General features: G+C 34.9%; 1 protein-coding gene across 1 annotated transcript in view; it reads left to right on the top strand.

Moving 5' to 3' along the window:
- Positions 1–15,931, top strand: part of LOC145685971 (uncharacterized) — a 1,426,958-nt gene that overhangs the window by 1,384,552 nt on the left and 26,475 nt on the right. The window contains 4 exon segments of the mRNA XM_081758763.1: positions 5,017–5,089; positions 5,092–5,181; positions 9,783–10,926; positions 15,184–15,344. Of these exon segments, the coding sequence (XP_081614889.1) occupies positions 5,017–5,089; positions 5,092–5,181; positions 9,783–10,926; positions 15,184–15,344 (1,468 nt within the window).

The raw sequence follows: 15,931 nt of genomic DNA, 5'->3' as shown, positions 1-15,931 counted from the left end.
TGTCCATGTTTTTGTCCCGTACAGTACAATACTTCACACGAAGTATTTTATGAATGTTTTTCTCAACTCTTTATTCAAGGTCCCACAAAACAGACTTTTCTTCCTCCTAAGGACTTCTTTCGCCATTCCTATCCTCGCTTTTATTTCACGTCTGCACTTCATATCATCATCATAATATTACCCAGGTATCGAAAATTAGCCACATGTTTTATATTCTCCCCTCCTATTTGTATATTTGACACCGACCACTTCGTTCCAATCAGCATAGCTTTTGTCTTTCTGACATTTATTTTTATCCCATGTTCTTCACAGCCTTTCCACAAATTTTGTAACATTTAATTGATTTTCTTTACAGACTCCACCATGAGTGCAATATCGTATACAAACCAGATACAGGCCTACCTAATCATTCCAACTCCTTCCGAAACGCCATCAGCTTTCGTATAGCATGAGGTATAACATGAGAGAGAGGATGTTTTCAAGTCCGAGCCTAGTTCAACGGAATAGCACTGCCAATTTAATTTGGAACTTAGGAACATCTGTAACACTTGACGCTATTGCCTTCTTTTTGCCCACTAAAACGACAGATAGATGTAGTATTGATATAGTGGTATATGACCAAAACATTAAAATGATGATGAATTCTGATAAACAGTTAAAAGGATCATATGTTTCAAGTTTCAATTTCGTCCGGTAGATGTCAGATACTGGAAGATGTTTATTGCCATCTAGTGGCGCGATATGTAACTTTCTACCACGTTTGTTTCAATAGTAGAAAATGGGGTATAGGAAGCTAGTCATAGTTATCCGTTAAGACGTTATCGAATTGACTCCAAGGGTAAAAGGGATCTGAAAAGGTAGTGGGACGGATGACGTCATGCCGTTCTCCGTGCCTATCTCTGCCCATTGTATTTTTTTTTCTTAGGAAATGGGGGACCCTATAGATATTTTTTGAAAAAGGGGGGATGACGTCTTCCGGCGTTCCACTCACTTTTATCCCTGATCGACTCCATTAACGAACTCGGCTGATATGATCGCCCTAGCTGTTACAGAAAACACACATACACAAAATATTTTCTTTCGAGTTATCGTGTGGAGTAACGGACTTATTAACAACACAACCTTAAAAGTCTCACTTGTGTAATAATAATAATAATAATAATAATAATAATAATAATAATAATAATAATAATAATAATAATAATAATAATAATAATATTTTTGAATACGATAAAAAGCAGGGCGCTCCGTTGAACATTCTGATAAAATAAAAACGGTCCCCAATTAAAAACAATTGAAAAACCCTGGGGATTCGTGAAAGAAGAGGGCGGGATGAAAAATGTACGAGTAGATTAAAAACCATTGCTTTTAGTAAGATGTATGTAATGACTTTCCGGTAGATATTGATTGGAAATTCCGTCTGCTACTCTACTGGCATATATGTTGTGGGTTGGCCACTCCTGCAATAGTGATTTTCAAATTCTGCCAGGGGGAAGGGGTAAGATGTTCCACCGATAAAAAAAAAATGTATGTTTTATTACTATATTAATATACAATACAATGGATGAAAAAGTATGGACCTCTCAAACTCAGGTGTGTACCCTCCCCAAATGACGCCCCTGTATCACTGTTTTACATGATTTTGGTATAGAATGTAGGCATTGTTAATTGTTTCTTCGTTACGAAATTTCAAACAAAGCAATAATGATAGCTGCGAGAGAGAGAGCATAAGAGAAAAGGCGTCTTAATGCAACGTACCCTGCCATCTGTTGTTAGTCGTGGGTACTAGTAATCAGTGTTGAAAGGCGGGTTGTCTCCGGAATCCGGAAATCGTGAGGTATAAATCAGTGACTGTGAGGAGGGAGAAATGAAGGCAACCCCGTAATTACGAGGGAAGTTCTGGAGTAAAGGAGGGAGGGCTAATCAGTAACAACACAAATTGTGGGGAAAAAAGGAAAAAAAAAAAAAAAAAGAGGTGGCGTCGGGACCGGGTGGAATCTCCTATCGCCGTTGATTTTATCAACTGTTACTGAGCGACGTTAAAATAACAGGGCAGCTTGTGTGACGTCGACTCCCATTAAGGGAAATTAATGAAGATAGCACTTAAAGAAAAGAAAACTAATGCTCGTCATAGTAACACTACTGATTTGTAGGGCAACGCATTTTTTCAACCTTAGAATTATGATCCCGAAATTTTTGAAATTACTTGGGCGTTAGTTTATTTAGTATTTATTTCATTACTATACACTGTAAATAAACATTGATATCAAGGGATGGGCGCAAGAAATGGGAAGACAATGATACCAAGTTAAAAAAAAATCTTCTAAATTTGTGTCGAGACCAGAAATTTCACTAGTTTTATGGACAACATTAGTTCATCTAAGTCTTAGATTCCAAACATTGTCTTAATGTTACATCATTCATAGTATAAAAACCATAAGTTGATAAAGCAAGTGTACAAATACAATGAAGAGCATTTATCAACGTTAAAATATACGCAATATCAATGATAAATATGATTTAAATGTTGTTTATATCATAGCCTTCCTGGACCTCTCGTCACGCAGGAGGTTTCGGACAACTTTTAGATAAAATTAAGACGAAAATTAGGGCTCAAATTTCGTACAGAAATCTACCAAACGAGCCGACAAATCCTTCGAGAGAAATAATGGAAAGAATTCTTCGAGAATTGATGAAGAAAATTCCACAAAAATTTACTAAGTGTGACAGGGAATCTTTATATCTCGTCTCGTTCCTTGGGCAAGACTGTTGTAAATCCTCTTCTTTTAAAGATCGTATCGTAATTACTGTTGTTTTTGAGTGAGCAAGATACTTTGTTTAGGACGTCACAATGCCGAAGAAAAAAAAATTCTTCGGAGATAATTGTATGCCATCTTTCGCTTGTGTGAAAATAAATTACAGAGATAAACATCAGAGATATTTGTAATGATAATTTCGATTTGATTTGATTTTGAGTTTAGCATCCCTTTCAGCACTGAGGGTATATGAGCCATGGACTTACAGCTTAATGTGGAATTCGAACCATTTGAGCTCCAGCTGGAAATCGAACCTGGGTCTCCCACGCCCATGGTGTATACGTTAACCGCTTAGCCACGAAGGAGCTTTAATCATAGTTTCGAAATTATAGTCTCAATCTTCGTATCGAAATTATGTTTCCAAAATACTGATTCCATCATCCCATTGATTGACAGTTCGAATGGGATTTAACGTCCCTTTCCAGCACCGGGGCTATATGAGACAGGATTTACTGTTGGTTTGAGTTTAACGTCCTTTTTCAGCAGCGATGCTATATGAGACGGGTAATATTATCAATTTAAGGTTAACGTTCCTTTTCAAAACCGAGGTTACATGAAACGGGATCTACTATTGATTTAACGTCCCTTTTCAGCCCGAGGTTATATGAGACAGGATCTAATGTTGAATTGAATTTGGCAATCCATTTCAGCCTATGGCTTGTATTAGACGGGATCTCTGTTGATTTGAGCTTAACGTTCCTTTTTAGCTCGAGGTTATATAAGACGGATCTACTGTTGATTTGATTTTAACGCCCCTTTTCAGCCCGAGGCTATGAGCTCGAGGATCGACTGTTGAAAGTAGGATCGGATTGCTCTGATAACATTTCTTTTCCTCAGTAAATGAGACGGACCTTCTGCTTAAGTGAGGCCGAACCATTTCTCTGTGTTTTATCCGAGAGTTAGTACTCTACTGAGATTCGATCTGGAAACCATACGCTCTAGTCATTTGGCGGCCGAAGGGCACGTAATGATTGTTTTATAATATTTAATCGTTTAGCACGATATTCATCTTGGATTGACGCTAGTGTACACATATATAGGGCCTCATGGAGATGGAACGGTCAATAGTATCGCACGGTTGCTAATTTTAATCCTATTTCTAAATTATTTATAAATCGTCTGAAGCAGCACTCCAGCATTCATTTATTTTATAATAGTTGGATCTAACAGTTGGAAATGACATAGGGAGCATGCTGACTCAATAACAGAGCGCTTACCCTTGGTGTGTATGTTCACTGGTTCGTTCCCTGGCCAAGTAAGTTTGTGGTGAACACCATCGTGTCCATTGATTCTCTTGGGATACTTCCGTTTCCTCCCACATTTTCATCCCAACAATTCTTCCATTATCATTCGCTTACCTTAGTCAACCGTCTCCCTTAGCCTGAAGTGCATAATCGTGAAACTTTAAACTGAATTATTTCATTTCATGTTGGGAAATGACGTAATTAGAATAAACAGTGATTAAAAAAAAAAAAAAACAGGCAATAAAAATATTTGATTAAATTTTTAAAAAAATAGTGTCAGGATAAACTGGGAATTGTCTTGAGTTGTGAAAGTTAATGAATAAAACTAAGGGAATGGAAAGATGAATAGATTATTATGTGAAGTTACTATTTCAAACAAAACTGATAAATAATGAAAATAAGATGGGGAAAATAATAAAAATTATGAAATTTTTAAGTATAATTTTTGTGCATCTGTTAATTCTATGAGGAACACATTATATATATATATATATATATATATATATATATATATATATATATATATATATATATATATATATATATATATATATAGACTAATGTATATATGCACACAAAAGTTGTTGCAGAATATCCATTCCACATGGTTTAAAAAAACAACGGTTAATGGATTTTAATCGTTACGCTATTTTTTTAACAAGAAATGATTATAAATTAAAATTAATTTCTCGAAAATCTGTAACTGACTCATTTAACCTTTAAAATTTAACATATTAAATAATAAGCGTGCAAATGGGTAGTCGAATGCGAAACGACATCAGCTGCACGTAATATATTTACGTTGTAAATTGTGACGACTTTCCCAAAAATTTGTACTTAAGGTAGCGTGCTATTTTGTTAGTACTTCTAGTTGTACTGTACAAGTAATAGTTTTCTAAACTTCTTCACAACGTGTTGTCTGTGCTATATTATATATGTTTTTTTCTTTCTTTCAGGGATAATAAACTGACACAATTGATAAAGGAATGCCTGGGTTCTCTTACGTGCCATGCAGCCATGATAGCTCATGTGTCTCTCCGTCTGCGCAACAATACACGGATACGTTATCAACGATACAACTAGCATCTAGAATCCATCGAATGAGGCGGAGGAAAATAAAGGTAGAAGGATTATTTATCTATCCTAGAACTAGACTAACAAAGAATGTAATAGGTTTCTAGATTATAGACTATAATAAGAATTCCCAAACATTTTTAGCTTGCATCTTGGATCACTGTTTTAAATCCTAATAAAATGTTCCCTTTTGTGCCCCTAAAGTTCGTGGCATATAGGTCGGAAAGCCCCATTTTATACATAATATATTTCACAGAAATTTGAATGTTCGTTATTGACTAAAGCAATGGTTCTTGACCGATGTTATGCAGTCCCCTAAGGGTTTGCGTGTTACTTGCCACGGTGTTACTTGCCACTATTGGAATTTCGTGTTACTTGCCACGGTTATCTTATCGCATATTTATCTGTCTATGACAGCGTGTCCGTTGCCACGCACCTGCATCTATATTTGACCTTGAGGAGGTGGGAGTAATTTCCCAAGCAATTTTCAAAACAAGGCAATCACCTGAAACACAAGAAACAAAGCAAATTTCTGATTTAAGAAATAGGAACCTTGCTACATTTATGCGTGTCACAAAACTCACAAAACTCGCACGAAATACAAGAAACAAAACAAGATTCTGATGAAAGGAATATTCTTGCAAATCTACACAAACAATTGAAGTTCTTCAGTAATTCGAAACATCTATTTTTATCTCTCTGCTTGGATGTACCTCGGCAACTTTTCTGTCGCCGTCGCCGCAAAGAGCGGACTCCCATAAGACTCAATGCATTTTTAGATGTTGCCCAACTGTTTCGTCGCCAAGCTGTTGCCTTAGGCCTACCGTTCACTGGCAACATTTTGTCGGGCAACTATCTTGTTGCTCTGGCTAAATGCATTAAGTCATATGGGAGTCCGCTCACTGAGACGACGGCGACAGAAAGGTAGCCGAGGTGTTGCTAAGCAGGGGACAGCAGGGCAACAGCTCGGCGACGGAAAAGTTGCGCAACATCTAAAAATGCAATGAATCTTATGGGAATCCGTTCACTGAGGCGACGGCAACAGAAAAGTTGCCGAGATATCTCCAAATAGAAAGGTAAAAAATAAATGTTTTCTACAAGTTTTTTCACGTAACAGTTCGTTCCGTGTGTAGCGCGTGAAAAGAAGTGTTCGCAATGGAAACTAATACATTCTTTGATTTGTGACTAGCATGTCTTTAATTAGTGATAAAGGCTATGAAAAATTGAGGGAATAGAGAAACGCCTCATTAAAGAAGAAATATATATATAAAGAAGAAATTGTGGAAGGAAGTGTGTTTCGCTGTTATAAGAAACTAGAATGAGCTTTCCAGCCAAGATAAAACAACATAGGGAAATTACTCCCACCCCCTCAAGGTCAAATATAGATGCAGGTGCGTGACAACGGACACGCTGTCATAGATAGATAAATATGCGATAAGATAACCGTGGCAAGTAACACGAAATTCCAATAGTGGCAAGTAACACCGTGGCAAGTAACACGCAACGCCCTAAGGTGTGATCCGAAATTTTAGAATTTAAAAATCATGAAGAGTTTAATAATAATTAGTTAAAATGAAGACATGCTGTACCAGTCAGCACCTCCAAAGATAGCAATAATGCTCAGTGCTATATAGAGTCATTATAAATATTAATTGGTTTCATATTATTATTATTATTATTATTATTATTATTATTATTATTATTATTATTATTATTATTATTATTATTATTATTATTATTATTATTTTAAAGTATTAAACGATTGTGTCGCGATGTCGTAGACGTTCAGTAATGTGTCGTCACTCAGAAAAAGGTTGGGAACCACTGGACGAAAGTAAGATCTTCGGCAGAAATATCACATAATTTCATTCTTCTTCACATATAAGATGATTCGAAAGCATTTCTTATACAAAATTGGTTAATGATATTATTCAAAATAGTGGTTCATTGTGATGAATAAATTTTTACATTGAAGATTAAATCTTTTAAACTTAGTGAACTTTTCGAGATTATAGTCTTAAATTGAAAATATACTAATTAAGAGTCTTCATCCCGGCGAAATTAAAATACCGCTAATTTTACAGTAATTATGTGATATCTTCAAATAGATAAAAGATAATTGAAATATGGAACAAGAACGCCCTAGACAATATTATTTTGCGTGAGGTACTGTTATCACAAGTCACCTAGTGGCTTTCCGTTTTCAGCTGTTTAGATACGCGAAAATAAATGCCGATTTTCAAAATGGCTCGAAATCGAAAGCAGTTAAGTGAGTCGTGATAACGGTTTCTCATGTAAAATAATATTGTCTAGGGGGCTCTTGTTCCACATTTCGATCATCTTTTATCTATTTGAAGATATCACATAATTACTGTAAAATTAGCGGTATTTTAATTTCGCCGGGATGAAGACTCTTAAATCAAATGAGTATAATTTATAATTACAAAGTATACAGCAAAATTCGTTAGAGAAATAGATTTACCCTTTAATTGACTCAATAGATATCTGTTGTAAGAAACATGAGTCATCTTCAGAAATAAATTTTAATCCCGGTCAGATGTATATTTGAGAAGTGCATTAATATCATAGCGTCCATGGGCGCCCGTAGCGGTAGGTAGAGGGGGTAATTGCCCCATTTGGATTTGCTAAAGGGATACAGTTCTACCAAATATATGTCAAAGCAGTCGATTTGATTACTCACCCACTACAGTATTTTAAAAATATAATCACTGTAGTTAATCAAGTTATGAAATGTGAGTCAGTAATAATTATTTTACACAAAATATTATGTACATTAACATTTTGTGTAATTAATCGCTGCGTTGCGAAAGTCGACTTTAGTCAATCTGCGAATTTTTGTCTTTCGCTGCGGAAATCGACTTGAGTCCACAACGTGTATTTTTGTTCATACTTCGTTGCAATAGTCGATATCAGTCTCTTATTGTATACGAAACATGTGGTAGTGATAATGCGTTGCATTGTGCTGCCAACTGGCGGGGATTTCTTGAAATTCTGCAGTTAAGCACGAATGAATTTTCTTTCTTTTTCTTCTTCTTTTTCTTTCCAAAATTTGTAAGATATAGCAGTTTTTCTTAACACTATGAAACCAGGTAATTATTGTTGTATAGATTGTTTATTAGAAAAATAGTGTAGTTACCTTCCCTCAAAGTTATAATTGAGAGCAAATAAATTACCCGACGATGAACAGTATTTGAAAGAAGCTTATTTCATATATAATACTGCTACACGTAGCATATTATATTGTTGCTTGTTTATTCGTTTTGAATAGTGTAAAAGGAAAGCAGTAAATACCATTAAAGATTACTCAGTCTGCAAAATATCGTATTTACTCGAATATAAGCACTGTAAAATATTAGCGCTCCCGCTCTGTAAAACAAAGAAACAGACAAAAAAGAATTCGTCTGTTATATGCTGATACAAGCAGCCGTATAGTTAAGATCACTACAGAACATGTACCCAACTACCAAGCTAACAGATCATCAATGCCTGCAAAACCAGTCTAGATTTATCACAAGTACCTTTCGGATAGAGTTACGGTAATATATGTATCCATTTTCATAAATATGCTTGAACTTAGTTGCAGACTTATATATTCTACTTAAAAATTAAATGCTAAGATAAGATAGGAATAATAAAACAACCCTAAGAAAAACAACAATTCAAAGCGTTACCGGTATTTCTACCATTTATTAAAAAAAAAAAAAAAAAAAAAATACACGATTATAAATGCCCCTCACGAATTTTAGTCCTGTATTTCTTTCTTCTTTTCAAGAAAAGTTGCGCTTATGTTTGAGTAAATACATTTATTCTACTGAAAGAAAGAACAAACTGTTGTCAAATTTCTGTCATTTGTTGGTTAACTAATTAGCTAATAAATTATAATTTGTTACATAAGCGAAATTTAGGGTGTACAGAATGTCTACAAACTTTTAGGAACAATCTCTTGCAGACAGGAGAATTTTTAAAAAAGTAAGCGAGCTTTAGTTTTGAAAATGCAAGGCCATAGGAGATTTAGCTATGAAAAACCCTCTTTAGTAATTGAGTGATTCACTCAACAATTAATAAATAGGCTTCTGTAGTATTAAAAAGATTTATTTTAAATTATGCAATATTTTCGCGACTTAAGCCAAATAAATTAGCATCTAATAGAAGAAGACATAAATAGCTAAAAATTAACTAAGCTCTTTCAAATTTAAAATACATAATATCCAATAAAGTTTAAGAAATCCTATACGTTCTTCTATTTGAACCTAATTTAGTGGGAGTCATATTGCTTGCGTCTTAAATTTTTGTATATATTTTTTCTTAGCAGTGTGAAATGAATGCTTCATTTTACAAATGACATTATATTTCGTCTAGCCATACTTTCGTCCAGCCATATTTCATCCAGCCGTCGTCAATTTTCTTTGTTCGTTTCTCTAAAAGTAGTAGTTTCTTGACGTATATTTCTTTTCTATCTTGCTTGTCTTATAGCTAGATAATCCTCTTGATTAACTTTGTTACAACATAGAAGTTTGATCTAAATTTTCCATATTACATAAATGATATGTATTGAAATTTTAATTCTATTAGCAATTGTACTGAATATTTATCATTATTTTACCTAAAGTTTTCCCCCTCTTTACAGTTTGGTGGCGGATCTACAGGCTCTGGCGGAAGTTCTGGTGAAGAAAGCCGTCAAGGAGCTGGTCAAGATAGTTCCGCGTCGCGATCCGGTAGCAGTGACGTAGATCCATCAAGCAGCGAGCAATCTGCTGACACGGTGATATACGTTGGACCTGCAGACGATGCAACTGATGGCGAACATCCTCCAGTGTATATTCCAAGCCTTAATTCAGGTGACAATCGGTGTGCCATGGGGAAAGCGTTAAGAGGTTCAGCAGCAGAACGACCAGCAAAATCCTCTCAAAAGACTCAAAGTGGGAAATCTAACCAATCAACAAAAGCGACGTCATCGACGACAGAAGGTAGTCCTGCGAGAAGTGTTGCCAAAAGCTCAAAGACAATCGCCAGTCTTCATTCATCGTCTAAGTCACAACAGGCGGCTAAACCATCGAAAGGTAAAGCAGGTGCTGAAACTGGGGGACGAATGCCAGTGTTTAATGCAGCCACAACCGCTCACGTAAAAGGAAGCGACGAACAGTGGATTGATGGACCGAGAATCTCGAAATCGAAAGTAGCCGAAGCGAGAAGCCTTCTAAAAGAAAGTCACAAGAAAGAAACGTGGGTAGACGGACCACAAGCAGGGTATGGGTATATGGATAATCACAAGAAAAGTATGATTCAGCGATGGGTGGAAAATCAAACAGTTCAGGTGCAAAAGCAGATGAAACATCCTTCCCGACAAGAAGTTTGGGTCGACGGAAAGAAAGAGACTTATAAAGAAATGACCGTGTTTAAAACGTGTGATGAATCGGAAGACAAACAACAGCAACAACAAATACAAGAAAACGATAGTAAAGAAAAAGAGAAGAGTTCTTGTGACGTGGACCAACAACCATTGCCAAAGTCAGAAGTTCCCCAGTCGTCAACACCAGCAGCGACAGTGGTGGAAAATAACGCAGACCAATCACCAACTTCAAACGAACAACAAGAATCAGATCTTACGTTAGACGAAATATGTAAAGAATGTGATAAATTAGTGGAGTCGTTGAGTCAAGTCAGTGATGATATTTCGCGGCCAGACAGCGAAGACGACGATGATGAAGGACTTGCCGAAATTCCACCTCCATTACCTCTTCTTCAGCCGCACAATAAGGAAATTAGCATAGGTGAGTGTGTAAATATGAATCCAAAAAGAGATATGTCAAGGTTTTCGATGGAGGAATATAATTTGAAAGCTGAAATAATTAACGTAAGGATCAATTTGTTTAAAGCAACCTTAATTGGTAGTTTGCAGGATAGTCAAATGTATTAACCATTTATAGATTGAAGTAGGGTTTTAAAAACTGACAAAAATTTGAGGGCGAATCAAAGGAAGGGAAAATTTTCTGTGGAGATATGTTAAGAAATATATATTTCCGAAAGAATTGAGAATTGAATTTCTGAGCTAATTATTTTCAGTTCTTTAGACAAGAGTGGGTATAAATGAGCATATATGGAACAATTAACCAAGAATAAATAATACCAATAGTTCTTTCGGAACAAGTGGTTTCTCTAACACACTAAATGTGTGAAATACTATTTGTAAATATTTGCTTTGTTGCATAAGTTGAATAGTATTGGTCTAAGAATAGGCATGTATGAGATAATTGTTTTTCACAAAATAGCAGATGAAACCGGAAATTTAGATGGAGTGAATTTAGGTCTAATCGACAATAATGCGTCGCTAAGTTAGTTACAATCGGAACCAATAGCAACATTTTGAGTTTCGCTTGGTGATTTTGGATGGAAAAGTTCAAAACTTACCGATAATGTAAGTAGAATTTCGGTTTACATCAAACTCAGCTACTTCTTCCGTTATTTTTCTATCCATAGGCTTAACTACGGTTTGTACCGGGTGTGCCTGTTCAATTTTAATAAAATAATTTGATTTTCTCTTTTACAGTTGTGATGGATTATAGAATTTCGTTAGCTGTAATTCCTCAATTCATTGAAATAACATTTTATTTAAATTTTAATAGTTAAACCCCAATGAAATGAACCTTTAAGTTTTTTTTTTTTTTTAAATTTTTATTATTACCTTTGTGCACTTCCGTATGAAAGTTACGGTTTAGGTATCTGTGTATATACCCATATGAAAAGTTCTGGTTACACGCCTATGCTTCTACGGAAATAAGAATTGTAGCATTATGAAAATGGCAGAAGCGGATGTCCAATGACATTTTCCCTTTTCGGAACATTACAATGCTAACCAGTCTCACATACAATATCATTATATTATATTAACTGCATCAAAGGTACAGATACAGAAAGAAGGAAACGCACGATATGTTTCCTTGCTACTGAATTTTTCCTCCTGTGGATCACACACACATACATATACATATTATAAAATATTTTCTCAATGTCTCCAGGGTAAAGATTCTATCTCTTGCAGTAGAAATAATTTTATACCAACTTTTTCATTCAAACAGAATGGGTAAAAGAGATTTTTCTTCTTAAAAAAGAAGTTACGAACGAAAATTCTTTACCGCCAGAAAGGGAGAAACTTCGAGACGGAACAAGAACTATGTAGAATGAAGGAAGACTGTTTTGTTATGAAACGATGGAATAAGAAAGAGAGAAAGAAAACAAAAATAAGAAATACCATTTTCTTCCCCTCTTCTCTGTATCTTCATTTCCTTTTTCCTTTTTTTCCTCGACTTAACTCTGTTCTATCATCTACTTTATGTAAGTTTCCGTTTTTCCTACTCCACGCATGTCGCCTTTCTATTGTCTCCTTATATAGTGTAACATTCATAGTTTTTTTTTCCTATTACTACTTCTCAGGATACTAAAACTGATTAATACCATTTCTAAGATGACTGGTAATACTGTTTTTTTCTTTCGTCTTTTGTTATAGATGTTGTTGTTATTGATAAAAGGGGAAAAAAAAAGTTTCGATGATTCTGTTTCTTTTCTTTCCTTATTTTTTTCATTAGTTGTCGTCTCTGAGATCCAGACAAATGAAACCATTTAGCCAATGGTAGGTCTATTGTTGTTGTTTGGGGAGTGATGCAACTCAGGGAATCACAGAATAAGAGTGAAAAAGAACAACAACAGAAAACAGGAAAATGAGATTTTGCTATATTTGTCTCTCTAACTATTAAATTAAGAGATACGACTTACTGTGGATGCAATTTTGCTATACATTCAGAAGACTAAAAACTGAAGCTGAAGCTTTTTTAGTGAAGTAAATAAATTCTAATTACCATATTATTGGCGTTTTTACGGGGAATAAACTGTACAAAAATGAAATAACTATTCTATCAGGCCTTGTTTCCATATTGTAAACTAAACACAACAACACACTGAGCAAGACTATGTGATAATATATATAATACACACAATCAGGTAACAGTTTCAGTACAATAACTGTGTCTTCATCAGAGAAGGAGTGGAAGTCTGATGAAAACAGTTATTGTACTGAAATTGTTACGTGATTGTGTTATATATATATATATATGTAGAATTACCAGGCCCGTATTTATATATTGTGCGCCCCTGTGCTCTAAATAGTTCCCCGCCCCTCGCAGAAACTTATGTCTCAAACGGGGAAACAAGTTGTGATTTTGCAAACATACCAGCTTTTGTTGAGTAGCAGTTTAGGTGTTACAAGTTTCAAAAGTTACAATGTTCTTCCCGAAGGTAGGTGTTTGATCCGAAGATCCCTGGGCAAGGTGAACCCATGGTAGTTTGTCATTGCCTTCCATGGTATGATAATGACATACTAACGACCTACAGCTTAACTTGGGATTCGAACCACTTGTATCCCCACCGAGAATCGAACCCGGGACTTCTTGATAAGGTCATACTTCACTCCTTAGGGAGGGACGAGATTTTAAAAGTAATCGAAGACGACAGATATTAGTGTTGAATTCATAGTTTTCGAGGATGGTGAGTTTAACGGTATCAGTTTTCATGATGTTCAAGTTCATCCTCACCCTTAGGGTGGGGGTAGGAGAGTATGACTTTTTAAAAATAATCAGATAAGCTAGCTAATTAGTGACTACCGTAATTAGGGTGAATTAAATACATTAACATATTTTCTCGCGCTTGCACGGGACTCTACGGGTTGCTAGTTTTAAATATTACTTTATTGTCAATCTTTAAAAAAAATCCAAAATTTTGCTGCCCACTAAATTTGTTGCCCTGTGCTCGAGCACAGAATGGCACTTACCTAAATACGGACCTGATTATCACATAGCCTTGCTCAAAGTGTTGTGTTTAGTTTGAAAAAAGGTGAGGTGTTTCTAATTGATAGATGACATCACACTGAACAAAATGTGATGCTTGAGGGTAAATTTTCATACGAGTAAATTTTCATTTTGAAAACTCAGGAAAAACTACCTTATTTATTAATTGTAAATCTTAAAAGTCTGATACTGTATGACATCCACATTACTTATCAAGATGAAACTATTCCTGAAGAATACGCTCATCAAGCCTTTCATAATGTTGCTTATTAAGACCATGTTTTCTGAGACGTAAAATGAAAAGTTTTAAAATAACGAAACAAAAGAACAAGGAAGGGTAAAAATATATATTTTTTTTTTATTTAAGCTCTTGAAATTAACTGAAATGTATTACCGTGTTTATAGGTTCTCGTACTAATTTACTTAGCTTAACTAATCAATTTTTTACTATCTATATTATACAGAGAGTTGACCTGTCTAAAGTAGATCTGCTCCCAAATTACTACTGTGCAAGACAACCGTAAGCTTATTAAATAAATATTATTCTCACTAAACTTTAAGGAAGCATGTATTTACAGGCATTCCACGTAATGTCGATGTATTAAAAACATTTCCAACTCGATAATTCTATACATATTTATTTATTAACCCACTTAGATCTTTTATATACCAACTTCCACATTAACAAAGTTTTAGCTTTTACAACAATATTCTTAATCCAAAGCATTCATCTCACTAATTAATTTCAAAGTGTCAGAACTTACCCAACATAATATATCTTCGTATCTCATTAAAACAAATCATAAGCCACAAACAGAAAAAAATTTAGCTTGTGAGTAACACTGAAATACTCCCCGTTCATAACACCTAACAAAGTATTATGATATTGTAATTTCGTTAAAAAGAAAAAGAAATAACAAATCCTGTCATCTATTTATCATTGGCGCATTTGTACACTCATTTTAGTAATTGAAACTCCCAATGCGATTTAATGAAACGAAGTTCAAAATAATGTGCAAAACAAGAAATTAATACTCGAAGTGGTGAGATTCTTTTCGTATTTCAAGTGTTTAAAATCACATTTTCTTGTTTACTGTATTGTAGTAATGGTTGACTGGTAGTTAATGCATAGCACTAAAAAATAATTAAAGTTATTTCCTGATGCTAAGAATATACTATAATTTTTTATAGACGTGTCCTTGGATAATTTCGACGTCCGTCTCCGAATCCTGCAAGAGAGAAGAGCAGAATTACGGAAAGCCGAAGAAGAAGTCAGCGGAGACGACGAAGTGGAAATAATCGAAGTTGAGGAACCGGAGGAACCCGTCCCCACACAAGACTCCTGTTTGCAGGTGAGGGTTCATCGTTCAACCAACAGCAACAGCTACTGTCAATATTCTTTTCATTCACTGAATCTGACAATTATTTCACGCTTTTATGGTGTGTAATATTTTTAAATTTGTGCCAAATATTTATTATGAATATTATTTGCAGTATATCATTGTCAGCACCCAGGCTATATGAAGCGTTATATATAGTTTATACTGGCTTTGAAACTACGTACTTAAGTAAACATATGTTACATTAATAACTTATGAGTCTTCGTCCCGGCGAAATTAAAATACCGCTAATTTTACAGTAATTATGTGATATCTTCAAATAGATAAAAGATAATCGAAATGTGGAACAAGAGCGCCCTAGACAATATCATTTTACATGAGAAACCGTTATCACGTCTCACTTATCTGCTTTCGATTTCGAGCCATTTTGAAAATCGGCATTTATTTTCCCGTTTCTAAACAGCTGAAAACAGAAAGCCACTAGGTGACTTGAGATAACGGTACCTCACGCAAAATAATATTGTCTAGGGCGCTCTTGTTCCATATTTCAATTATCTTTTATCTATTTGAAGATATCACATAATTACTGTAAAATTAGC

The sequence above is a fragment of the Thermobia domestica genome, chromosome 5, assembly GCF_964235325.1.
Source record: "Thermobia domestica chromosome 5, izTheDome1.hap1.1, whole genome shotgun sequence".
In the NCBI taxonomy this organism is placed as follows: Eukaryota; Metazoa; Arthropoda; class Insecta; order Zygentoma; family Lepismatidae; genus Thermobia; species Thermobia domestica.
Note: the sequence above shows the minus strand (reverse complement) of the source record. Positions and strands in the feature narration are given on the sequence as shown.